We start from the raw sequence: 27,893 nt of genomic DNA, 5'->3' as shown, positions 1-27,893 counted from the left end.
TTTAATATAATGCCAGTCTGGACACCATAACCACTACAGCCTAGTGATTAAGGTTTCATGAGTCCCTTTTAATTCGGTTCCAGCCTCCTTTTCCGATATGTCAAAGTGCCACATTGGTTGGATCAATTTTTTGTAGTAAAATGAGTACCAACATTCTGGATAACCAGAACATTTCAGCTAAATTATTAGAAAGTTTAAAGTTGTTTTCCTGTGAAATGTCACATTATTCGATATATATTAATGCATACAACTCCTTGTCTAAGGTGGAATGTATTAATCATTGTGTCAGTGAGTAACAGAGAGGTGGAGTCTTTAAGACCCAGCGGAATCCCAGGAGTAGCTCTCACTCCCTGTCCTGAAGTGGGTCCAACTTACCAGAACTAAGGCTAGGAGAGCTCTCCCTGGCTGGACTGTCATAGCACTCAGACTGCGGGCACTGGGTCCATCTCACTACTGCCGAGATCGGGGGGCTCAGCCCAGCACAGACCCCCAACCCCTGGACTGACTGACCGGAAGGAGCCAGCAGGACCTCCAGCATTGGAGGAGCTGCAGACAGCCTGCAGTCTGGGGTAAAGTGTGGATACATCGGGGTTCGATACAAAGAATCATTCTGGGGGAACGTTCTAAAAGTATCGGAGAAACGTTCTATTGGCTACCATGGCGACTGCTCCACTTTTAGAAAGAAAAAAGTATGTATATATATATTTTTTCTAAAAGTGGAGTAGTCGCCATGGTAACCAATAGAACTTTTCTCCAATACTTTTAGAACGTTCCCCCTAGGATGACATATATATAAAATAATATGTTATAAATAATATATATATATATATATATATATATATATATAGTCTGTTTATATATATATGTAGTGTGTGTGTGTATGTATATACTATATATATTGTGTCTGTATTTTACCAGTGTGCATAGGGTTGTCCTGGAATGCATATGAGATTGTCTAAAATATATCTGCCATATTCATTATGGGGTATATTCATTAAACTCTGATTTCTAGTGAATTGAAAACTGAATTGCAAAGTTTGGCAAAAAGTGCAGACTTGGAAAAATTCTCCAAACTCAGTTGCGGCCAGAGCGTAGCTATTTCAGGCTAACTCTTGCCATTTGGATTTGCGTTCAGTGCAGTTCGAAGTTTGGTGCAGTTCGAAGCCCATTAGTTTTAGCGTCTGTTTTCCATCTACAGACCTGGCCAGCATTTTGGAGCTGCAGTTTACCCGGAGGTTGTCCACTTGCGGTGCTTAGTGTTTTCTGATAGCTATCCAGATGATGCAGGTGCCATTGTCTCGACAGACACTTCAATAAAAAATGAGCTCATTGATCCACTTTTCATCTTTACTATAAGACATTCTAAAGTACATTCTACATATTCTAGAAACCTATTTGTTAGGGCATTCCTACAGGACTATCCACAAAAGAACAAATTGTAGTGAATTAAAATTTAAATGTCATTTGTTCTAGATCGGTAATTTCAGATTACTTTGTGCCATTCAATTTATTACAATTCAGAGTTTTGTCAGTTTGGTGAATAACTTTGATCACGTGTCTCAATGGTCTCTGCAGCTCAGAGGAAGAAGTCTTTGCTGCTGTAATAGGCCATTCATTGTGGGCAGTTACCTAGAAACTGATGGATATGATGTAACCTGTCGATATGCATGGGGACCAACTTTTGGGTCTCAACCTAGGGGTTTAGAACCACTGACTTAGTGCTAGCAGGAACCAATCTCTTGAGGTCTTTGGGTCAGACTCATTGAGCTCCATGCTTTGATTTTGACTTGTCCTTATTCTGATTTCTTTCAGGGTCTTCTCAGGTCCTTCAAACCTGACGTCGTATTTGGTTGCTCATTTGACTGAGGTCCATCACATCCAGTAACCGGCCATGCTGCTCCCACTTTTCATTTCTGTCCTTTTCCCATACCTTCCCTGTTGGGCTCAGTATGAACAGTACAGTTTTAGGGGTTTCCCTCGCTCAGAGATTAAGCCACTGCAGCCCACTTATGCCAAGGGCCTGGAACTCTACGAGAAGGAGTCCTGGAGAGATGCCATCCGTGCACTGGAGGCTAGTCTAAGACTGAACAGATTACTCCAGGACAGTGAGTCTTTCTGTGGTCAGAACTGTGTGGATAGCAATAAGAAACACCCAATTCCAGGGATTGAAGAGGAAGACACGTTTAAGGAAACCCAGGAGTGGAGTATTGAGCTTCAGTTATTTGGACAGGTGCTCTCCAGGGCTGTTTGTCTACGGAAGTGTAAAGCCACTCTGCCTGTATTTCAGCAGCCTTATCCTGACCAGGAGATCCTGAAGGTGTTCCAGAGAAGAGACCCTTACCTGTACTTGCACTATGCGTACTTCAAGGTAAGACTTAATTCTGGCAGCCATTTTGTTTTGTGTGGATATAGCATATCAAACGTACCAGAGTGTCACCATGGTGGGCAGTACTGTACTTGGTAACCTGTTCTTAGGAGAGGTTCACAGGAAGTTCCACCACCAGTATAATTTAATCCTCTTCCTGCCTTTATGAGGCTATATGATCTGTAACATGGTACAGCCCCCCTAAATACAGAAAGAGTAAAAAAAATATTTACACTTTGCACCACTTAGACAGCTCAGAAACCTTTTTTTTTGTTTTAGCCATTTCTGTTTAATAGAATTTCAAATATATATGAAAGAATAACTCTGGTACCATCACAACTTCATTTTGCGATGAAGTTTTTATGGTGTCTGGAGGACCTGAACACTGTGGGGTTAAACTGTTTTTCAAACAGGTTAACCTCGAAGTTTTCTTGACGGCTCCCATCCGCATTGCTTCTCTGCCGCCTCCTGCTCCAACACCGGCACCAATGTAGAAGGCTTGGGTTTGGCTGCCAGCGATAGGCCGAGAGAATCAGCTGACCCCTCTCAGCCTATCGCTGGCCTCCCATTGAGATAAATGCTTTAGAAAGACATTTGTATCAGTATGAGTTTGCCGAACCTTCTCAGAAATGGGACATTTAAGTCTTAATGAATCTTCCCTAAACTTACGTAATCTTGGGACATTTCCCCTGCAGCTGCACCAGTGAAGATTAAAGAGGAACTGTTTCTACCCAGGGATTTTTAATATTATTTTTACTTATCCCTTTATTTAACAAATATATATATATATATATGTAAGGTGTGAAAAAAATAAAATATAGAATGCTACACCCCTTTATCTTGTAACTGGGCACCTACAGGGCCGGATTTACCACAAGGCCAACAAAGCCTTATGGTGCCAGACAGGAGGAGAGTAGCATGGTTGGTGGGGAGATCAAAGATCAGCCAGTCAGCCCATTCTCCTGCTGTGTGGCTGAGCCCGACAGATGACATATGCCCAGCCTGACACTTCAGGCCACTGATGTCCCTGTCCCTCCACTACAGCCCCTGTCATCCCACCACAGGCCCTGTCACCCCAGTATAACCCATCCCACCAAAACCCCTTGTTACCAGAATATAGTCTCTGTCACCCCATTATAGTCCAGTCATCCTTCTTCAACCCCTGTCACCCCACTACAGCCCCTGCCATCCGACTATCCCCACTATCCACACCACAATAGTCCCTATACTACAGCCTCTTTTCTCCTACTATAGCCCGTGTTACCCCACTACAGCTTCTGTCACCCCACTATACCAATGTGTGTGTGTGTGTATATATATATATATATATATATATATATATATATATATATATATATATGTGTGCATTGAGGATACTGGCCATTGGGCAGCGAGGAGGATAAATCTGTCTCTGGGCGACTTAATCTTAGCTCCCTAGATAGTTAGTGTTATTTACTTAACTGTGATATGTCAGGAACTGAAGGTAGTATTCAAAGTAAATTTAATCCAGTTTTTTTTTTAAATCCCAGAGCTACCTATGTTTTCAATTTGCATATATTGATCCAAAATTTTAATTCACTTTGATTTGCTAAAAGCTCACTCTTTAGTAAATAGCTCTGTCACTTTCCTCTATAAACTCTTCTCATTGCGTTAGTCATATTATTTCCTCTGGTAGCAGAATGGTTAAATCTTGACACCCACCCCCACCCCCACCCCCACCCTTTCTAAAATATATTCACTGGTTCTTTGTTTCTTCTACTGTCCCCATCAAGCCATTCTAAGCCTGTGTCTGCTCCTATTGGCAGTCTGCATGCTCTGGAATTGCAGTTAATGTGATACAGTCGAGGTAGGGGCTTTGCCACGTCCCCATTCAGTGAATATGCCTGAAGTGTTTACACATCCCCCCCCCTGCTCTCACACATGCCTGTTATGTGTCTCTACCAGATGAGCTACCTATGTCGTTTCACTTAAGGAGAGTGGAAATAAATTACAAAAACATCTGCGCAGCACATTAACGGGCAGATAATGTGACCTGGTCAGTTTATAAAATGAGCCCAACGCTCAGAACCTTTAACTATTAACTCTTTAATAGCAAGTACAAATATATTTTTGTAGGCAAACATTAGTTGCCACCAAATGTAAGGGATGTGTGGATTCCATGTTAATAAAATGTGAACTCAAGGGGGCACTCGCAGTGGTACCAGCTTACCCTTTCGCCACTGGCATGAACGTGGGATGGTGGTGGGTTTGACCAATTAGAAGGAAGATACTGCTACTTCCTATTACCGTGGGTGAAGGTTAGGTTTGAGGTTCTGAGGATTCTCTACTAACCAAACAATGCGTGGGTTTAGGACATAATAATGTTTAGAGTAGGCTCCAGCTCTTTAGCTCATTACTTGTTCAGTGGAATTGGACTTATAACTCATGAATGGCTCAGAGAATGTAGTGGGGGATAAGGACTATCGTGGGGTGGATAGTGGGTATAGTCAGGTGACACAAGGCTTTAGTGGGATGATAGGGGCTGTAGTGGTGTGACATGGGCTATACTGGAGTTGACATGGTATAGAGGGGTGACATGGGCTATGGTGAAGTGACAGGGACTATACTTGGGTGACAGGGGCTGTAGTGGGGTGACATGGGCTATGGGGAAGTGACAGGGACTATACTTGGGTGACAGGGGCTGTAGTGGGGTGACAGGGTATAGAGGGGTGACAAGGGCTATGGGGAAGTGACAGGGACTATACTTGGGTGACAGGGGCTGTAGTGGGGTGACAGGGTATAGAGGGGTGACATGGGCTATGGTGAAGTGACAGGGACTATACTTGGGTGACAGGGGCTGTAGTGGGGTGACAAGGTATAGAGGGGTGACATGGGCTATGGGTAAGTGATAGGGACTATACTTGGGTGACATGGGCTGTAGTGGGGTGACAGGGTATAGAGGGGTGACATGGGCTATGGTGAAGTGACAGGGACTATACTTGGGTGACAGGGGCTGTAGTGGGGTGACAGGGTATAGAGGGGTGACATGGGCTATGGGGAAGTGACAGGGACTATACTTGGGTGACAGGGGCTGTAGTGGGGTGACAGGGGCTGTAGTGGGGTGACAGGGTATAGAGGGGTGACATGGGCTATGGTGAAGTGACAGGGACTATACTTGGGTGACAGGGGCTGTAGTTGGGTGACAGGGTATAGAGGGGTGACATGGGCTATGGGGAAGTGATAGGGTCTATACTTGGGTGACAGGGACTGTAGTGGGGGGACGGGGCTGTAGAGGGGTGACATGGGCTGTGGTGAAGTGACAGGGACTATACTTGGGTGACAGGGGCTGTAGTGGGGTGACAGGGTATAGAGGGGTGACATGGGCTATGGGGAAGTGATAGGGACTATACTTGGGTGACAGGGGCTGTAGTGGGGGGGCGGGCTGTAGAGGGGTAACAGGGGATATGGTGGGGTGAAAGTAACTCATTAGTATTGTGCCTACCCTACCCCTTATGCACAGTGGTCCATTACCTGCAGGATACTCTGTCCCCCTAGATTAGCAATAACCACAGATAGAGTTCCCATGGCACTAAGCTTGCCCCAAACTCCTACGTACAGTGCCATGGGATGCACATTGAACCTGGGGCAATGTGTGCCCCAAGCGCTCAGTGCAGTGCCTAGCTGTGCCTTTATAATATATATCTTTACATAGCACACTCCCATACATTACCCATTCCAAACATTCACCACGTAACTCTTATTGATTTAATGAACTGCCTTGTATCTGATACATTATGAGCTCTTTAAATATTTATATAAAGTGTATGTGTATAAACATTCCAATTTCCAGTATCTTGAAACATGGGCTGATTTTATTTTCCGTTTTCGCGTAGATCTGTCCGCTCCATAAAGTATGCCACATTGGATCAATTTATACAGTAGATTGTGTTATAAGTCTATTGAAATAGAACCCAGTGACCATGTGAAACATTGAATTTGTAAGTTTTTAGCTAATGACAATTCATCGAAAAACCCAGAAACTCAACTATATGCGTCATCGTTCTGCAGTTTGTACAAAAAAAATACAAATTTCCAATTAACATCAATAGATCAGCTTTAACCTCTTAAGGATACAGCTTCAGACGTAAAAGGTCAGCATGAACATTTCCGTCATGTGTCCTTCAGGGGTTCATAAAAGCCGAGATCTTGAAAACCTCATTGTTATGCTATAGGTCTTAAATGTGTGGATGAAAAGTCTCCTCTGTACAATTTTACCACACTTTTTTAATAGTGAATGGGTCCCATAAGTCCGGCTATAAAAGTTTAATATATAATGTTTTTTTAGATTCAATGGATGTAAGTGTGGAGCAGGCTCAAAGTCGCATGGGGTGCGTTTTAATATCTGGACGGCCTTGGCGAATACCAGCGCATGTTCGTAGGAGCTACGTCAACTATGTAATCTCTCTGAATTCTTCTAGATCAATGATTTGGAGAAAGCGGTGTCTGCCGCACACACATACCTGCAGAAGAATCCTTCCCACGAGATGACCACGAGATACATGGCGTATTACAAAACTCTCATGGACGTTGATGAATTTCTAATCGATTTGGAGGCCCAACCTTATGAGGTAAGAAACAGGAGAGATTGTTATGCCTGCTGGGGCCCTGTGCCCTCACAGCTGCCGGTGACTATTGCTTCCATTCTGGCTTGGATTTGGAAACAGCTGTACCCATGCACAGCTGAAGGTCTTAAGGATTATTTAGAAAAAAAACTGTGAGGGAGACTGGTGGGGTGGGCACGGACAAAAGGATGGGACACTCAAGCTTCCCGTTGTAGGCAGCACAGCTTGCGAGGAAGAAGCTGGAATTGTCTCATGCCGGTATGCAGTGAATTGACATTTAGCAACCCAGAACAGGATCGGCGGCACAGGTTACTCTGTATTTGCAATGTTTCATGCAGACCCTAAAAGCAGCAGTAATTATGGTAATTGGAGTTACCATTTAACTCAGGTGGGAAAAGTTTGAAATGTCATAGAGACTCCATTACCACATGAGTACTAATTGTTCTCTCCTTCCGCAGGGAATTTTTGTCAAGTCCGTAAAATCTTACAATGCGGGAGATTTCAGACGCAGTATCGAGGAGATGGAGCAAGCGTTGCCGCTGTATTATAAAGCATACGACAGCTGTCTGACAGGATGTGAGGGCACCTACGAAATGAGAGAATTCAAAGACTTCTATCCAGCAGTTGCAGGTAAGATTTTAAAGACCTAGTAGGAAAACAGAAGTTGAGAAATTTTGCAATAAACAAAATGTGCAATAAAATAAGTTTAAATATTAGATCTCTCTTTACAGGAAGTGTTAAGAAAGGCTGTGTAAATCACATGCAGGGAGGTGTGACTAGGGCTGTATAGTAGTGAGACAGCAGGGGCATGATCTATACCCGAAAACGGCTTCATTAAGCTAAAGTTGTTTTGGTGCTTTAGGGTATACTTATAAGGTTAGGAATTATCATTGCCCATACCAGCTTTAACCCCTTAAGGACACATGACATGTGTGACATGTCATGATTCCCTTTTATTCCAGAAGTTTGGTCCTTAAGGGGTTAAAAATTAACATTTTTACTAGAAACCAAGTTAGAGTAAAAATGGTATGATGAAAAATACCAGTAGATTTCAATTAGGGAGAAAAAAAGCAGTTGCTTGGTTACTTGGCCAGATTTTTATTCCTAGTGGAAAATAGAATTTCACTTGTAACCCTTGTATCCCTGGGGTTCTGAGGAGACACACGTCCGTAGAATAGGACATTACATAACCAGAACATGTGAGCTTCACACAGATCGTTCCTGTCCCAAGCTCAGTCCAGTAATATCTGTGAGATATTCTATTGGTCCGTAATCCACACGCTCTCAGTTAATATGGTTATTATTTCACCTGCTCTGCCTCAACACGTCGGGTAAACACCAAATTGTGGGGTTAATTATTAAAATGTATCTGATTAGACTTTATTGAGCAGTTGTTTATCTGTCATATATCAGTCAACCCTGTAGACTTGGACCTTCATCTCCTGGTCTCCACTCAGATTACACTCATAGATAGATAATATGTCATTCAATGTCAATCCACTAAAGCTGAATAAATATTTTAATATGCTCGCCATATCAAAAGCAGATACATCATCCCTTCTAAGTGCAACTAAAAGCATTCATCCTCTTCATAGCCTCCTAACCACCGTCCACTCATTGAGCCACACAAGCGCCCAGCATGCTTTATTAAAGAAGTTTAATGGACCAAATGGCTTTGGTGTTTTAATGCTTTGTTCTTCCTTCCTTTCTTAGATCATCTGGCGGACGTCCTACAGTGTAAAGTCGAGTGTGAGGGCAGTCTCACTCCTAATGTCGGGGGCTACTTTGTTCAAAAGTTTGTGGCCACAATGTATCACTACCTGCAGTTTGCGTATTACAAGTGTAAGTTCTGACTCTCAACTGTGAATATTAAATACATTACGAAAACGTTCTCAGACAGACACAGTCCTGGACACATCGGCACACCTCTGTATGTGACTGGAATCCTTACTCTCGCATAGACAACCCCACCCCACACACACACACACACACACACACACAAAATAAATGTAAAAAATAAATTCTATATCTATATTAACTGAACCCCCACCTCACTTGATCATCCCTGGCAGTTTAGTTGGAGATTTAAAAGTAAAAGGCTGCACATACAGACTCCAGGCACCATGACCACTTCAAATTACTGAAGTGGTCATGGTGCTTGGAGTAACCTTTTGTGTCAGCCTATTCTATGGACCTGTAGTGTGTATAATTATTGCCGTGTGTGGGTTTTGTGTGTTAGGGTCCCTCATCTACTTTGACAAAAAAAACAAAAAAACTCCATTTCACTTGTCTAAGATGTCAAGAGAGTTCCTTAAATGCAGGAGCCAGGAACAAATACTACGAAGAAACCTAGCTTTGAAAAATGAGGCCATGCACTGAGGACAGGGATAACACGTACGGAGGATCATGCAATATGGAGGGATATTTAATACACTATAATCTAAACTATTATAACCCATACTATTTTATTTTCCTCCCTCTTATATTAGCTGTTTTGTACTATGCTAACACACTTCCACCACCACCTATAAACAGACCCTTTTGGACCATAACACAACACACCACACTCTCACACTTATTGACAAAAATTTTAAACGCCTATTGTTTGTAAACATACAACCTCAAGGTACTTATGGACATAGAATAGTGGAAAAAGAATAGTCCGCCATTTTAGGTAGGTCTCTGTTTGCTTTCATTGGCGTTATTCCTCTTCTCAGCAGTCTCGGGGTCGCCACCCCAAGGTGGACTGGGATCACACCCTCCGGTCCGAGGGGGGGGGGGGGGGGAAACAGGGTTTGCTTGTGCGGTGAGCAGCTTCAAGGTACCTCCGGGTCAAGGGAGCGGCCGCCTCCCCCGCCCGCCGCATACCAGGCCGCATTTTCGGTCGTGGGTTCAGTTGACCCCAATTGGGTCGTATGACATCCCGTTGTGTGCCCACTGTCGTGGATGGCAAGTGGGTGTCTGGGATTATTGTTTGTGTCGCTTGAATGGGCCATATTTCGCTTGTTTTGCTATGATCGTGTGGGAGCTCGTGGAAAACACAACTCTCCGCCATGATGATCAGGCCCCACCCCCTGGCTTTGGGGATTTTTGCAGGAGGGGGGGGGGGTGGTTCTCTCCTATCTCTGCTTGTGATTTATATCACCCTGTTTGGCTTTTTTGATCTGCATAAGCAGGCTGACATTATTGCAGCACCTCTTTGGCTTTATTAGCAGTTTAAATTTACTGACTTATTGCAGCCTCTCTTAGTTCTGACCTTCCTCTTTTTGGTATATACTTCTTTACTGTTACCCCTAGAATTATGAAAGGTAGGGCTTCCTTTTTTCTGTTATTCTCCTATTTGGACTTTTGTCTGTATCTCTCTTTTACTTATGGACATTAGTATGTCTTCAATTGATCTCGTTCTTGCTGGGCTCAATTGGATACACACGGTATTAACACGAAACAGCATTGCAATTTCTGTTGAGGACAACTGTTACAGTTGAACAATGATATCTGATGTAAACTGACACTGAAACTGAAACTGTTCCTGAATGTAATCTCTTTTTGGATATATACTGTTCTCACATTGTATTCTTGCATTCTGTTATTAATACGGGCCTGCGAGCCTAAGCTTTATCTTGTCCACACCTTAATAAAAAATGATTATTCAAAAAAAATAAATAAAAATGAGGCCATCTGGTCATCCTACTAGATACATGTTTACAAAAGTTGACATTTATAGAACATTTTAAGGAGTTTGTGTGCAAATCACCTACTGATATAAACTTGTTTCCCCCCCCCCCCCCCCCCCCCCCAGTAAACGATGTGAAGAATGCAGTGCAGTGCGTATCGAGCTACATGCTCTTTGACCCGGCGGACACAGTAATGCAGCAGAATCTGGCATATTACAAGTTCTACAAAGAGAAATGGGATTTGGAGGATACGGATTTCAATCCTAGAAAGGTGAGAAGGTCTAACTGTTCGTGACAGATCAATACTATCATCATAACCTTCAGAGAGGTTTTACGGGGTTAGTTTGAAGGTCACTCCTGCTTACGCAATGCTCAGACTTTTTATCGATTCTTTCTATATCTTTGCATTCTGTTGATCTAAATTTTGATCACATCATGAAAGTCAGGGGGACAGAAAATGTAAAAAGGCACTTATCCTAAAATATGTATCCTAGATGATATATGCTAAGATACCACAGTAAAAATTGATTGTGCTGTTTTTGTTCTTTAGGCTTCTGTTGTCACATTAATTTTAATTCTTTATTTTTCTTTGTGCATTTGAATACTTAACAGAGTAACCTGTGGTGCCACAACAGCAGTCACAGGCGTTTCAATGGTGTACATTGTTATGGCAAGAATATACTGCACATTTTTTGTATGAATAGAACAAGCTTGGAACATTTTTACGATTCAAACATATTAAGTACAAACATAAGTACAAGCTAGTTTTGCTCGTCTATTGTGTTAGGCCACGGCGGATACATCCAGCTGAAGACAATAAACGTGCTATGATTTTAACATATATGGAAGTGATTAGAATCGATTAAACATTGCTAAAGACGTCGGTTAGTATAAGCATTTTCACGGTTAGACATAAACATGGTGTTGAGACAGTGGTGTAGCCTTATTATCCAAGATCATCAATGTAGTTTACGTTAATATAGCGGTAATAGACAGAGGACTTAAAACAGCTAGGTTAGACATATTACCCTTTTGTCAGTAAGTGAAGAAACAATAACAACTGTACATGCTAGCTGACAGCTTGCGACTGATATTTCAAGATGTGTACGCAGAATTGGTAAATTACAGTGTTGCTATAGAGTGAGCATAAACTATTGTCGACTGCGTTACCCTAAGTTACTAATGTGGGCAAGTCTACAACACGGTTAGTATATTCTAATGTAATAAAGTGGCGATTATAACTTTATGGTGTGTGTTGTGGAGAAAACCTTTAAAGTGAGCCGTGGCAGTGTCGCTAGTGTTACTAAACGTTTGCTTAAATAGATTGGCAAGTTTAGGCATGCAATCAGTGAGTATGCAGTATATAGGTAATTTGGCTAAGTAGTTGACCTGGTTCTCTAAAAAACAAGCAAAAGGAAATCGTGCAACTATAACATATAAGCAATAAAAATAGCATGTGGGTAGAGGCAGGGTAGCGTTCGTTTCTGTATAGTTACATGCCCAGTCCCTTAGATATAGTGGGTGGCCCTCCTGATGGTGTGCAGAGTTCCGTGGTCATGTAGTATACGTATGGCTGGCTGAGCCTGGTCGAAGTTATTGTTAGGGCTAACGTTATTAAGCAAAAGTCTATGTCCAAGGGTATAGATTTGTTTACATGAGTCCACTATGTGTATCAGGATTCAGGGGTTGTCTGTGCCGGGATCATCACCGGAGCTGACCATCAGGCAGTCCGGGTCTTCTGACCCGCTTACCCTATTCCCAGTCTGTGGGTGTGCTGTCCGCCGCTCTGCTCTGGACCTGTACACGTGCCTCTTGGTAGGTACCATTGTGGATTGCTTTGTTGCTTCCTGTGGTGTACCTGGGCTGACTGTGTCTCTCGTGCCTGGGTGCCGTGGGTGGTCTGGGCTTGATCGCTGAGAGTGTGAGCTGGCAGTCGGTGTCTCCGTGGAGTGCCCGTTGTCCGAGGTTGAGAGCTGTGTGAGTGCACTCTCACCTGTGTGGACCGGGTTCCAGGCGAGTGAGCTCTGGTAGTAGGACGGTTAGGAGTATTCCGTGCCGTCCTCCGTCTCTTCATTCTGGTCCGCCTCTTCGTGCCACTTACTGGTGCAGGTTGTGGTGCTTTTGTCGCTGTCAGTTTATGTACTGGGTTTACTGTTGCCAGTCTTTGTGGCTGGTCGTCGAGTTTCTCCCATAGTTGCGCCCAAAAGCGTTTAAATGCTCTCGATATGTTGTCCTCGTGTGAGGCCCGCGGCTCTGGGTAACGTGCGGCGGCCATCTTAGTAGCCAGCATGCCGGTCTGTAGGTTCAGTTATTGGTGCTATTTTGCCCCTGTTCGTGGTCTGTCGCTTTGTGGAGGCCGGGATAACCCCCACCGGCCCAAAGGGGGGGAAGTGTAGCCAAGACCGTCGTCGATGTGTAGGTGAGGCGGGAGATCGGCCGCGTCCTCCGCCTCAGTGTGGTCAGCAGGCCGCAGAGTCCGTCGGAGCCCATAAAGCTCGCAGCTGGGTGATAAAAATTGGTGCCCGGTCACTCCCGTGCCTTTAGGGATCGGGTGCTGCCGTTATTTACTGCAGGTATCAGGTTTTTTGGCCAATTTCCTTCTATTTCCCGAGGAGCTCCTTCAACATGCGTCCTGCTCGCTCGGTAGTCAGGCCACGCCCCCTCTGTTGTCACATTAACACAATGTCAAGTACGCAAATGGACCATTAGAACATGATAAAACCTGCTCTGTCAGTAATTGGGTGCTCTAGCCCAGGGATGCCTTACTGCAGCCCAACCTCCCCACAAGCATTTTAGGTTCCAGTACCAGTGCAACTTATTTTTTCGCCAGTCCCACAGGGTCTTCTTTCATGACACCACCATCTTTGTTTTTCTAATTCCATGTTCTGCCCTTCCTTGGGCGTGCACATCATTTGAAGCCCAAGGTTTCCAATGTACCTGTGTTGACTCTCGCAATAGAGTCAAGACCGAGTGTCATTGACATTTCACTTCCGGAAGTAACGCAGAGCTGGAAGGAGGTGAGTACAGCCAATGGAAAAGTTGACAAAGGCCGTGGAGCTTGACTAAGACTTCACCATTTGTCAATACTGGCCAGCCTGAAGGTTCTACAAGTAATATCTACCTTTCCTTATGCATACATTTAAAGATAAGCTTTGTTTCAAAAAATAAAAATAAAAAGGTGATTCTTCCTATGAGAGGAAAACACTTTAATTAGGAAATAATGAATGTGTATATTGGCATGTTGAACCCTAAAAGTGAGAAGATAATCATTTGAAAATAGTTTTTTTTTTTTTTTTAATTCTTTATTTTTGACTCAGGTCATGGATTCAGTGTGACCGTTGAGTTTTACAGAAGAGAGGTAACAGTGTAGACAATACAGTTTATACATAACGTTAAACTTGACCAATGTGTGACATTCGTGTGGGGTTTAAATAAGCAAGGGCCATCAGCCCAGCATGTACCTAACTGTATATCCTCACTCACACTTACCACAGAGGCAGTATAGACAGATACTTATAATAAACCACTTCGCCTCTCCGCTGATTAGTCTCTGTTAACTCAGGCAACTGAACAGGTGTAGATGTTGTCTATCACTGTTCCCAAACCTGATGTATATGTATAGGTACCTGTGGAGTGTTACACTGATCTTGTTAAACTCTTATAAGTTTGCTTAGCTAACCAGTAAGCTTGGCATGGATTGCTTGCATGTTCATGTATTTCACGCTTAAGTACACAAAGGTATGGCAGACCCATCATGAGAGGCAATAGCGGTTAAACGTACCATACTACTTACTCCAGCCACCACAAAATGCTTACGTATCTCAGACAACATGGCAGTAAGTGCTTGTGACTAAATGGCCACTAACCATACCCTATACGCAATCTGATAGAATGTTCCTGTTATGAATCTGTTAATATATAAAAATGTGCTCGTTACCCTACTGCTCCTAATGTAATGCTGGACTAAATGCTCGAGGATTGCTGTTGGGGCACCATGAGCTTGTATGTACTAATCACCATGCACACCAAAATAAAGAATTAAATAAGCAAGGGTCATGAGCTGAGGGAATTTTATTTTGGGTAGTGGGTGTCAGCGTTAACACGTAAGCCTGGGGGTCTAGTGGCTTGGTCATAAGGCCGGTATGGCCGGCGTTGCTAGGGGCTGTTAGGCTGTTAGCTAAATGACTTAATAGGTTAGGTATAGTACCGTTTTCCTGCTAGGACCGCTGGGGAGCTATACCCGGTGCGTGGGTTCTTGAGCTACATGCTCCCGTTAGAAAGGTGTACCCCATTACCCCGGGGAGAGGGAGGGGGGGGGAATGAACTTATAGTTAGGCTCAGTGGGTGAGGAAAGGAAGAGTCACGGTCACTGTGAACAGTGTGTCCATGTGGCCCTGGGGTTTTTAGGAGGTGAGTGCTAGGTAGTGTTGAGTCCCGGGGCTTCTTAAGGGTTATTCCTTCTTGGCGATGTTGGTGCGCCTGCTCCCGCCCATCGTGGGGTGATCGGTGTTGCTGTCGGAGGGTCTCTTATCGCCGATCCCGTCGCCGGGTGCGCCGGCCAAGGTGTTCTGTGGCAGTCCCAGGGTTGGCAGAAGATCACTGGCTCCTTGTAGTGTCGCCGTGTTGGATCAGGAGCATCCAGGGTCGCCTCCACTGGTAGGTGATTTTGTGTAGGCGGAGGAGGGCCGTGAAGGGTTTCAAGGTGCGGCGCCAGGCCAGTGTCGGCCCCGAGAGGTCCGCGTAGAATGCTAGCTGTATGCCTTCGAACACGAATGGGGACTGTGTCCTGGTCGCTTGGAGGACCGCTGCTCTGTCCCCGTGGTTCATGAAGCGCACCAGGAGGTCTCTCGGTGCTGTAGCTGGGGATTTAGGTAGACGTGGGAGACGGAACATCCCTCCCAGCGTTGCCTGCTTGGCCTGTTTGGCGGGTAGCAGAGAAGCCAGCAGGCGTCGCATGAAGTGCGGTACCTCCGCCTCCGGGATATCCTCTCCGAGACCCCTGATTTTAATGTTCAGGCTTCTCCTCTGATCCTCAAGGTCAGCAAATCGTTGGTCTGTTGTGTGGGACAGTTGTTGCAGGTCCTGCACGGCTTTAGTTAGCTGTGTTGTTTCTCGTGTGTTACGGCAGGTGTCTGCTTCCAACGTGGTTAGGCGACCTGTCAGACCTTGCAGATATCCGCGTAACTGGGCCGGCCAGCAATTCTTTCATCACTGCGGTGGTCACGGGCGAGTTGTCCGCTCGTGGGCTTGCTTGGGCTGGAGCTGTTAAGATGGGTGGGCAGTGTAGGTCGGGCCCACTGGTGAGATCGTCGGACATTTCGGAGTAGTCATCGGCGTAGTCGGCCATGTTTGGGCCTGTGTTGCTGCAGGCCTGCCGCCATAAGTCGCCAATAGTTCCGCTTAGCCGGGGCTTGTCAGGCTTGGGCTTCTTAGTTTTCCGGCCCATCTCTTCGCCCCTATTTAGGGGTGCCGGTTGGTGCCATTGATACAGGTTTTGTGCCGTGTTAGAGGGTCGACTGCAATGGCTTGGTCCGGAGCTCCGGTAACATGCGGCCATTCAGGTTCGTGGCTTAGCTCCGCCCCCCTTGAAAATAGTTTTTAGAAACTAAGTGAATTTTTTTATATTTCTTTGGAAAATAGTGTGTATTTTTTCAAGTCATCTACTATTTTCTCCCCAGTTGAGTCTGCCAGCATAAAAATTATAGCAGTTTCATTGATAACGTTGAAGACAATCTCTTTTTTGCTTTTTTTTTTTTTTTATTACCCACGCACACCGGCCAGTCTTACAATACACACACCTCCTACCCCCACGCCTCATGTCATAGTTCTTAAGGCGGCAACGCCAGCTTGCACATCGAGGCCAAAACCCCCACGGACTGCATTGCCACCCAACATTACGACAATACAGGACACACAGTAATGCAGTCATCAGATCCCTCTTTTGTTTTCGTTGATTAAGTTGTTGTTTAAGTTGATGTTTAGCATCGTTAGCCCTCTTCCCACTGTTCCACCACCACGCTGACCCACACGTATGAACACTCAAATCTTAACTACAAAGGCACACCCTAATGCCAAACTTAGTTGGCACTACTCGAAGATCTCCAGCATTACGTTCCTAAATATCAAATAGAGTCACACACCGCCAGGAATATGTTTCCTATTGATGGGGATTACTGAACCCACTCTTACTGGCGCGGGGGCACACAGCACCTCTAGCCTAGGCTAGAATTACATCCTACATAGGTTTTCACCTTCTACAACTATATTATAACCTAACATGATTGTCTATGTTTGTTTTTCTGTATTTCATCTTGAATTGAACAGAAAATTAGTTTTCTGCTTGAATCCCGTCATCATTGCTTGTTTAGAAATGAATACAATGTACTGCTGTATTTCTGGGGAACCCAAAGCCAAACCGGGCTTCTGCCTGACAATCCATATATCTGCCTCCCTACGTCTGTGCTAGGTTGCAAAGTTAGAAAGAATGGTAGTAAACAGATATGCTATGAACACTGGGTGTTGCCATATTTGCAGTTTTCACTTTTATGCCCTTGGCACGGATGTTGAGACTAAAAGCTAAATGTGCAAGAAAAAACAAAACTGTATATAAAATACAGAAAATAGGGCGCCACTTATAACCATATACGAAAACTGGATATAATTACCCTCCAGCGAATGGGTAAGAGTATTCACATGAAGACACTTTCTCAAGATGCTCTTTTCTATTCAAGATGCTCTTGAGAAAGTCTGAATAGAAATAGACGAAACGCGTCGAGCAGCTATCAACCCGAAGATCTGAAGCAGCGGATGGTGAATCAACTGGTCGATATTGGTTGCAGAGTTTGCACAGACCTCCACAGACTGCCTAGTTAAGGCAACAAGCATCTTTGCACATATTGATTTTTTCAATTGTGCCACATCGTTTGTGAGTGTTTTAATTTATGTGTCTTTTATCACTTATATATTAAATAGTTTGCACTATGATGTTCTCTTTTTCTATATTTTCCATGTGTACATTCTTCATGTGAATACTCTTACCCATTCGCTGGAGGGTAATTATATCCAGTTTTCGTATATGGTGATAAGTGGCGCCCTATTTTCTGTATTTTATATACAGTTTTGTTTTTTCTTGCACTTGTGGTTAAGGGATACAGGGAGTGCATCCCTAATTATAGTGGCTTGCCTGCACTAAATTGATAATCAGTTTTGTCTCACTATCCACTTTTTGGTTTATAAAAGCTAAATGTACCAATATAAAATTACTAACTGCTAGTCTAGTTGCCGTTGTGGGATTTATAAATGTGTGACAATGCAGACAATGTAGAGGGAGGATTTAACCAGAGAAGTGGGGAGTTTAGATCACTAGAATGTAAGCTCTTTTGAGCAGAACCCTCACACCACCTTCTGTACGTCCAACTTGTCTTCTTACAACAGCTTATCTGTTAGTCCACCTTTTGTACAGCACTAGAGAATATGTTGGCACTATATAAATAATAATAATGAGAAGGACAGGGAGAGAGAGGAGGAGTATTAAGCATTAATGAAGAGTATTAGGAGGGAACAGAAAGCCAAAGTTACACATTGTTTTTCGATTGGGTGGGGAGACAGTGGATGGATGCACAGAGTGAAGCTGTAGAAGATGATTGATGGGTGAGAAGGATGAGTCACATTACAGCTTTTTGTAAGGAATGTCATTGCGTCAGTAGATTTGAGTGACATTTATGAGCTGTCCTTTTAATATTGCTCAGATACTGACTATATCTCCCTGCTGCAGGAGGCTTTACAGTATCACAACCAGACCACACGACACAAGGAGCTTCTGCAATTTGCCCGAGATTTCCTCAATCAGGGGGATGACGAGGTACGTAACGCTCCCTATAAGAGTATTACTTTATATGTGTGAAAATTCAGGAGCCGGATGCTGCTTGTGCTGGGAGTGGAGATCGCTGCTGGAGGTAAGTTAGGGGTTAAACTGTTCAAGATTTCAGCTTTCTGATGGCGTTTGGTCCGGCTAAAATACAGACCTGAATCAGGCGCGTTCAGAGCCTGTAATTATAAATAATCTGTTTTTTTTTAAAGCATTCAGGACCAACATGATTTACTAATTTGTTCCAATACGATGAGGTGTATTTTTTTCCCCCACTTTTGCTATATTTAGCTGAAAAAGGATCCTGTGTGAGCTAAAAGGCGCAGTTCTGGGTTTCCTGCAATTTACTAAATAAAACAACACTCAATTATATGTGAGCGGGAAACAACAAAAATACAGGGTGCGCTAGGTGGAATGGGAGGTAATAAAAAGACAAGTCTCTGAAAATACACAAGGGGGTCTTGGGTAGGTCTTCTTAGGTTCTTGATGAGGTCCTCAGTGGTTGATATGAAAAACAAAATTAGGCAAAAAGGAAGACCAATAGTGCACAACCGTTAAGGATAATGTCACGGACAACACAGAAGAGAAAAATGCCAACTCACAATCAGTAGAGCTATGCCCAGCTCTAGGTAAAACAGCATACAGTGGTATTTGAAACTCGCCACATGTAGGATATAGCTGGACAATAGGTGATTCTTCAATACTTTGTACAACGACTCAAATGCGTGTCAGCATATCAAAAACATAAGGGAAAAGGACGGACCAATGGTACAATAACGTATGGCACCTGCAGCTACAGACAAACACTGAAGTCCTGAGAGTGCTAACTTACAATAAAAAGAGCTATAACCAGCTCTGAGTAAAACAGCATACAGTGGTATTTAAACTCCCCACATGTAGGATATCCTTCTGGTGATGTACGGAGTGCAGGATTTATGAAAGACAAAAGCATAAAAGAGGGCCCATAGTGTTCTCAGTGAATAAAATAGTGCAAAAGGTAAAAATCCCCACTTAAGGATTTCTTTGCAGTACTGGATCTTTAAAACAGTAGAAAACAGCCAAGATAAAAGTAACACAAAAATAAAAATAGAAGGACTGACCATAAGAATATAGGTAGTCTAAAAATACTTTAATAATAACAAATTTGTAAAAACACAACGCGTTTCGCCCAAAATAGGCTTTTTCAAGTGTATACAGATACTCCTGGCTGGTTACATTATATAGGCAGCAGTAATGGCTTGAATTTGAAAATTGGCGCCATAATGACGTCATTAGCATGTGATCGCGATCGCATGACATGTACACATATACAAAATAAACATAAAAGATACAGAATGATCGTTTTACATAAATGAATACTTAAAATGGGTACAAACCCTTGTATAGTGCTTATAGACTATTAAAATTACCTTTTATTTGACAGAAAAAGAGAAAGATATAAATTAATCCAAAGGTGAAAGGTCGCGAAAGCGCGGCCGTGGGTGGGGTCAAATGTAAGAAGTGACCGAGGTGCAGTATGGGGAGTGAGGTTGTGATCGCGTCCCACATAAAGGGCGTGATCTAAAAAAGGGGGCGGCCCTCGCGGCCGAAATCGGGGAATATGGTGTGATCGTGGCGGCCATCGTAGTTGTGGGCAAAGTGAGGGAAAGTGTATTAGATAAAATATAAGTGCTATTTATAGCAATGTGGATGTATAATAGGTTATAGCATTTATATAATGAAGGTGAATGTTAAATAAACTTATACAATTTAATAATATTATATATACAATTGATGTTTAAATAAAATGTAATACAGAGCAGATATAAAGTTTAAAAAGGCTATTTGATGGTTGTTGAAATATATCCTAAGGTTATATAACATTATAAGTGGAAAAAAATAGCAAAAGAGAACAGATATTTATAAAATAATATATATTAAAAAGTTATAGTTATTAATTAGGAAAATTTATTTTAAAATTTATAAGAAATTAAAAAGGTCAAACTCTGCATTTAAACCGTTAGGGGTAAGTGTCTTGAGATTAAAAGCCCATTCCATTTCTGATTTACCTAAAATATTCTTAATGTCCCCACCTCTCCATGGGATTTTACATATTTGGATAGGGTTGAATTTGAGGACACTTGAGTTTTTTTGGTGATGTGTTAGAAAATGTTTGAGACTGTGTGGTTCTCAAAACCATTTTTGATATTGCGACAATGTTCGGATATCCTGGTCTTTAGATTTCTGGATGTCATACCCACATACTGGAGGCCACAAGGGCACTCCAGTAGGTATATGACATTTTTTGTACAGCATGTGATAAAGTGTTCTATATTGTAACTTTTATTTGTTATATTAGATTTAAATTTGGTGATTTTATTTGGCACTGACTTTTGGGTGGTTTTACAAACAATGCATTTTTTGCATTTGAAAAAACCTTTGACATTAGATAAAGTGGATGATTTTTTTAACTTGGTTTTGGTGAAGTTTTTGGTTTAAAGTGTCTTAAAATTAGGGGCACCACGAAAAAATAATTTTAGGTTTTTCGGGAATAATTGTATTTCGAACAGGGTCTTCTAATAAAATGTGCCAATGTTTTTTGATGGGTTTTTTTATGTCTCTGTTTTTGTTATTATAGTCAAAGATGATGGACAAAAGTGAGGTAGTATTTTGAGTTTCTTTATTTTTATATTTTAAGAGGCTGCTTCTGTCATTGTATTTTACTTTAGTGATAATAGTGTTAAGTTACTTAGTGGAAGGTAGCAACTCCAATATTCTCAACAAACAAGAATTTAACTATCTATATAAACCATATCCTAAAATTCCAGTTATCTATTTTCTCCCTAAGATTCATAAAAACGAGACCAATCCCCCAGGCCGCCCTATCGTTTCAGGTATAAACTCTATCTTATCCCATTTGTCAGAATACATTGATATTTTACTTCAACCCTCTGTAAAAAATATGAAATCCTACTTGAAAGACACCATGTCCCTCCTTCTCTTTTTTAAAGATTTGATATGGCAAAAAGACTATATTTTGGTGACTTGCGACGTTACATCCCTTTATACTATCATTCCCCATGAAAAAGGTTGCGAAGCAGTCACTAAAATACTAAAAGCAGAAAAAAGATCGCCAGAATCTCAAATTATTTTTATTATAGAGGGTATTAAGATTATCTTAAACAATAACTTATTTTGGTTTTTAGATTCCTTTTATATCCAAAAAAGGGGTACGGTTATGGGAACCAGGTTTGCCTCCAGCTATGCAAACTTATTCATGGCAGATTGGGAAGCTGATGCAGTTTGGGGTGACCATGAATGGAGGGCAAACCTGGTCTCATATTTCCGCTACATTTACAACCTGTTTTTTATCTGGAATGGCACAAACAGCTCGCTACAACTGTTTTTAAAACACCTAAATCAAAATGACAGAGGTATAGTTTTAACTTCAGAGTTTAGTAAGGAAGAAATTCATTTTTAAGACTTAACTATTTTTATTAAAGACGGACAATTAAACACTAAAACCTTTTTTAAAAAAGTGTGCACTAACACAGTTATTGACCAAAAAAGTTGCCACCACGCACATTGGCTTGAAAGTGCCCCTAAAAGCCAATTTATAAGACTCAAAAGAAATTGCACACTCAATGATGATTTTAATGAACAGAGTTACATTTTTAAAAAAGCAAATTTTTAGAGAAACACTACCCAGAAGATAAACGTATACTTGAAATGATAGGGCGGCCCGGGGGATTGGTCTCGTTTTTATGAATCTTAGGGAGAAAATAGATAACTGGAATTTTAGGATATGGTTTATATAGATAGTTAAATTCTTGTTTGTTGAGAATATTGGAGTTGCTACCTTCCACTAAGTAACTTAACACTATTATCACTAAAGTAAAATACAATGACAGAAGCAGCCTCTTAAAATATAAAAATAAAGAAACTCAAAATACTACCTCACTTTTGCCCATCATCTTTGACTATAATAACAAAAATAGAGACATAAAAAAAACCATCAAAAAACATTGGCACATTTTATTAGAAGACCCTGTTCTAAATAAAATTATTCCCGAAAAACCTAAAATAATTTTTCGTGGTGCCCCTAATTTTAAGACACTTTAAACCAAAAACTTCACCAAAACCAAGTTAAAAAAATCATCCACTTTATCTAATGTCAAAGGTTTTTTCAAATGCAAAAAATGCATTGTTTGTAAAACCACCCAAAAGTCAGTGCCAAATAAAATCACCAAATTTAAATCTAATATAATAAATAAAAGTTACAATATAGAACACTTTATCACATGCTGTACAAAAAATGTCATATACCGACTGGAGTGCCCTTGTGGCCTCCAGTATGTGGGTATGACATCCAGAAATCTAAAGACCAGGATATCCGAACATTGTCGCAATATCAAAATGGTTTTGAGAACCACACAGTCTCAAACATTTTCTAACACATCACCAAAAAAACTCAAGTGTCCTAAAAATTCACCCCTATCCAAATATGTACAATCCCATGGAGAGGTGGGGACATTAAGAATATTTTAGGTAAATCAGAAATGGAATGGGTTTTTAATCTCAAGACACTTACCCCTAACGGTTTAAATGCAGAGTTTGACCTTTTTAATTTCTTATAAATTTTCCTAATTAATAACTATAACTTTTTAATATATATTAATTATAAACATCTGTTCTCTTTTGCAATTTTTTCCACTTATAATGTTATATAACCTTAGGATATATTTCAACAACCATCAAATTGCCTTTTTCAACTTTATATCTGCTCTGTATTACATTTTATTTAAACATCAATTGTATATATAATATTATTAAATTGTATAAGTTTAACATTCACCTTCATTATATAAATGCTATAACCTATTATACATCCACATTGCTATAAATAGCACTTATATTTTATCTAATACACTTTCCCTCACTTTGCCCACAACTAAGATGGCCGCCACGATCACACCATATTCCCTTATTTCGGCTGCGAGGGCCGCCCCCTTTTTTAGATCACGCCCTTTATGTGGGACGCGATCACAACCTCACTCCCCATACTGCACCTCGGTCACTTCTTACATTTGACCCCACCCACGGCCGCGCTTTTGCGACCTTTCACCTTTGGATTCATTTATATCTCTCTTTTTCTGTCAAATAAAAGGTAATTTTTAATAGTCTATAAGCACTATACAAGGGTTTGTAACCATTTTAAGTATTAATTTATGTAAAACGATCATTCTGTATCTTTTATGTTTATTTTGTATATATGTACATGTCATGTGATCGCGATCACATGCTAATGACGTCATTATGGCGCCAATTTTCAAATTCAAGCCATTACTGCTGTCTATATAATGTAACCAGCCAGGAGTATCTGTCTTCACTTGAAAAAGCCTATTTTGGGCGAAACGCGTTGTGTTTTTACAAATTTGTTATTATTAAAGTATTTTTAGACTACCTATATTCTTATGGTCAGTCCTTCTATTTTTATTTTTTTGTTACTTTTATCTTGGCTGTTTTCTACTGTTTTAAAGATCCAGTACTGCAAAGAAATCCTTAAGTGGGGATTATTCCACTCACGCCTGGTTCATAGAGCAGTGTGGCTGCTCTATTTATTGTAAGTACGTTTCATTTTTACCTTTTGCACTATTTTATTCACTGAGAACACTATGGGCCCTCTTTTGTGCTTTTGTCTTTCATAAATCCTGCACTCCATACATCACCAGAAGGATATCCTACATGTGGGGAGTTTAAATACCACTGTATGCTGTTTTACTCAGAGCTGGTTATAGCTATTTTTATTGTAAGTTTGCACTCTCAGGACTTCAGTGTTTGTCTGTAGCTGCAGGTGTCATACATTATTGTACCATTGGTCCGCTTTTTTCCTTCATGTTTTTTATATGCTGACACGCATTTGAGTCGTTGTACAAAGTATTGAAGAATCACCTATTGTCCAGCTATATCCTACATGTGGGGAGTTTCAAATACCACTGTATGCTGTTTTACCTAGAGCTGGGCATAGCTCTACTAATTGTGAGTTGGCATTTTTCTCTTCTGTGTTGTCCGTGACACTATCCTTAACGGTTGTGAACTATTGGTCTTCCGTTTTGTCTAATTTTGTTTTTCATATCAACCACTGAGGACCTTATCAAGAACCTAAGAAGACCTACCCAAGACCCCCTTGTGTATTTTCAGACACTTGTCTTTTTATTACCTCCCATTCCACCTAGCGCACCCTGTATTTTTGTTGTTTCCTGCTCCCAGATTTATTGAAGGGTTTGAGGCTTGCCCTTCCCCTCAGGTGTGCAGCTCCTTTCACCTCTGTGATCAGTACTGTAGCGCTGTTCCACCCCAAATTCTATTACTCAATTATATGTGGAGAGTGTTAGACCATACTTTTTATTTCCTATCTTTATATTTAAACCACTTTCCCCGCTTTCCATACAAATATTTTATTTTTTACGGGGTGAGTGAGACCTCAGCATTGACCCAAACTGCTCTCCTACTCCCACCTGCTAGACGGGGCGGGGTACAATACAATAATGGTACCATTTATATTTTCCTGGTCATTATACATGGCAGCATTTACTTATGGGTTAGCTCTCTCACAGCAGAAAGGACAGGAGAGAGAACTCTGAAATTGGGATAAATAGATCCATCCCCTTCCCACCAGGCAGTCTTTTTCCTGTCCTTCACAGCGGTTTGGAAGATGTCTGCTTAAGCAGGCCTAGATTAATTTTATGCTCACTAGGCCAATATTTTTGTAGGCCCAGCCTCTAATCCCTAAAGTGCCAAGAAACAGCACAGATATAAGAGTTGCCTCCATGGGGACCCTCTGGATATATGAGGCCAAGCCAGGGCCACTTTCCCTGAAGACCCAGTAAACAGCACTTACACAAGGTGACTACCTGGGTAGGCTCTGTTTATGTATACCACCATATCCACGATCTGTTTTAAACTTTCCCCCCAGTGGTGATGATGTATGACATTTGGGGTGCATATTTAAACCTATAGTTTAAAGAGTTTAGACTGTCAGTTGTTCAAATCGCCAACTGTTTTACACTACTTTGCTGTAATGATGTAGGGTACAGCACTGTACATCAAGCAGTGAGTTATTTAGCCATGTCTGCTCTGAGTTAAATGGATACTATGTTCACCAGAACAACTACAGCTTAATGTAGTTGTTTTTGTGAGTATGTTCAGTCCCTGCAGGCTTTTTGCAGTAAACACTGTCTTATTAGAGAAAAGGCAGTGTTTACACTACAGCCTAGGAACACCTCCTCAGATGACACTTAACTATCCTTATAAAAATGCATTGATTCAATGCATCTCTATGAGGCCATGCTGATTGGCCAGGGCACTGTTTAGCTCTGTCCCCGTCCTGCCTCCTTGGATGAGATCATCAGAATTGATGATCTCAGCCAATCCAATGCTTTCCTATGGGGAAGCATTGTGATTGGCTGAGATTATCAACTCTAATAATGTTAGCCAAGGAGGTGGATCAGGTACGGAACCAGTGCCGGCGGACCCGCAGCTATAAGGTGAATTTTTACTATATTTAAAGGAGGTAGGGGGGGCTAAATAGTATTTTTTACACTATAAGGTCAGGAATACATGTTTGTGTTCCTGACCCTTTAGTGTTCCTTTAAGATTTGTCCCCACAGTTTTGTTAACTTACAAATCTACAGGTGTTATAGCGAGTTTCTTGCAAAATACCCTGACGAATCTTTCATGACACCTTTGCGCAATACATTTTTTTTTTCTTATTTAAATATTGTTCTAGATGGAAGTTGGAGCAGAACTGGAAACTGAGCCAGTCCCATCTGACAGTGAATTTGAAGGCATTGGAGACTATGAAGAAGGAATCGTTGCTGAGTTTTGGACAGAGCCAAAATCTAAAGGAGATGTGGCAGAGAAAGGATATTGATCTACCGTTGAGGTTTCATTGGATTAAGTGAAAACCTCTGTATTTTAAAGAAAGCTCATCCAGAGTATAGAATGAGTTAAAAGTATCGATTCTTGGAGACCAATCATGCACTCCAAAGACGGGACCCAACATTGTCCAAGGTGCACACAATGTAAAACTTCTCAATTTTGAGGAACGGGGTACCAGAGACTCTCTATTCCAAAGTTGTAAACAGTTTAATGCTGGCCAGCTGGGATTTTTCATATTTCTGTTTGTCGTTGAAAGAAGTACCTTTTCGAATGTGTTACCCAAATATCTTCCTGGGAAATAAAGTCACATTTTAAGACAATGATGTCCGTATTGCAGCGAACAGTTCCTAGCAGATGTGTACCCTTTATCTTCTTGAAAGGTTCCATATTCTACATTAAAATAAAAAAATAGGATACAGTTTTTATTCATATAACAAAATAAAGACTACTTGTGTTAGTGTAAACTTAAACGGAGTGTCCGTACATTTGGCAACTTACCTAGGTTCCCCTGGGCACCTGCCTCCTGGAAGACCCAAGTAAGTTGTTAAACTATTCTTAAACTATATGACAAATTACTCTGGGGTGGCTGCAGTGATTATAGTATTTGGGATGTTCAAATTAAACATTTCAAAACGGAGACTGCAATAACCAAGTTCTGACTTTATAAGATAAGCCATGTTAGTATTATTTGAATTCTATATTTCAGAGTTTAGTAAATAACCCTGGATGCCCAAATGAGGGCATTCGGTTTTCAGGTTGGTTTTTAGCGAATCTCCCCTTTAATATTCAGAGTTATTCACTAAAGTGTGAATTTCTAGGAATTCAAAGTGAATTTCAAATTGTAGGACAAAATAGCTGAAACTGAGTTTTTTTTCTAAATTTTTCGGGTTTAAGTATATTAGGTAAAAATTAGAAATTTACTATGAATTCACTACTACCGTATGAGGTTCTAGGTGTATGCATGCAGGTGTGTATTCATATATACGCATTCATTTCCACACAGAAAGACACGAACACTGCCACATACAGACGCACACAGACAGACACACACTTTCTAAGTCCAGCTCTCCCTGCTGCATACTGTGGTGACTTCAAATGAGCCTCCGTGGAGCTCTGCTTCGTTTTGCATGGCGGTACCCTACCGGCAGTGCCAGGAGGCCAGGAAGGATTCCATGGCTGCTGCATCCTAGTGTCATGCAATGCTGGCAGTTGTGCCCCTGTCCAAGGCAATAAACACTGGGAGAGAGGCAGATTTAACCGTTAAACTCTGAAGTGTCCAGTGAAAATCAGTTACTGTAGCTAGAGAGTTAGAGAATTTTTCCGTAGCTCTTTTAGATTAAATTATGCCATTGGGATTTTCACTCACTAGAATTCAGAATTTAGAACCCTGGGAGGAATGTGAAACCCTTGTTACACTGAAGGGTTTAGTGATGGGAAAAATGCTCGGCACAGAAACATTGTCCCGT

At 41.6% G+C, this 27,893-nt stretch overlaps 1 protein-coding gene across 1 annotated transcript; it reads left to right on the top strand.

Annotated features, from left to right (window-relative positions):
• Window positions 1-299: 299 nt before the first annotated feature.
• Window positions 300-26,742, top strand: P3H4 (prolyl 3-hydroxylase family member 4 (inactive)). Its single transcript, XM_063459247.1, has 8 exons — window positions 300-569; window positions 1,813-2,368; window positions 6,823-6,972; window positions 7,425-7,596; window positions 8,680-8,808; window positions 10,766-10,911; window positions 18,415-18,501; window positions 26,276-26,742. The coding sequence occupies exons 2-8, from the start codon at window positions 1,892-1,894 to the stop codon at window positions 26,417-26,419; spliced, it is 1,305 nt and encodes a 434-aa protein (XP_063315317.1). The 5' UTR covers window positions 300-569; window positions 1,813-1,891; the 3' UTR covers window positions 26,420-26,742.
• Window positions 26,743-27,893: the final 1,151 nt, after the last annotated feature.

This window comes from Pelobates fuscus, chromosome 6 (assembly GCF_036172605.1).
Source record: "Pelobates fuscus isolate aPelFus1 chromosome 6, aPelFus1.pri, whole genome shotgun sequence".
Taxonomy (NCBI): domain Eukaryota; kingdom Metazoa; phylum Chordata; class Amphibia; order Anura; family Pelobatidae; genus Pelobates; species Pelobates fuscus.
Note: the sequence above shows the minus strand (reverse complement) of the source record. Positions and strands in the feature narration are given on the sequence as shown.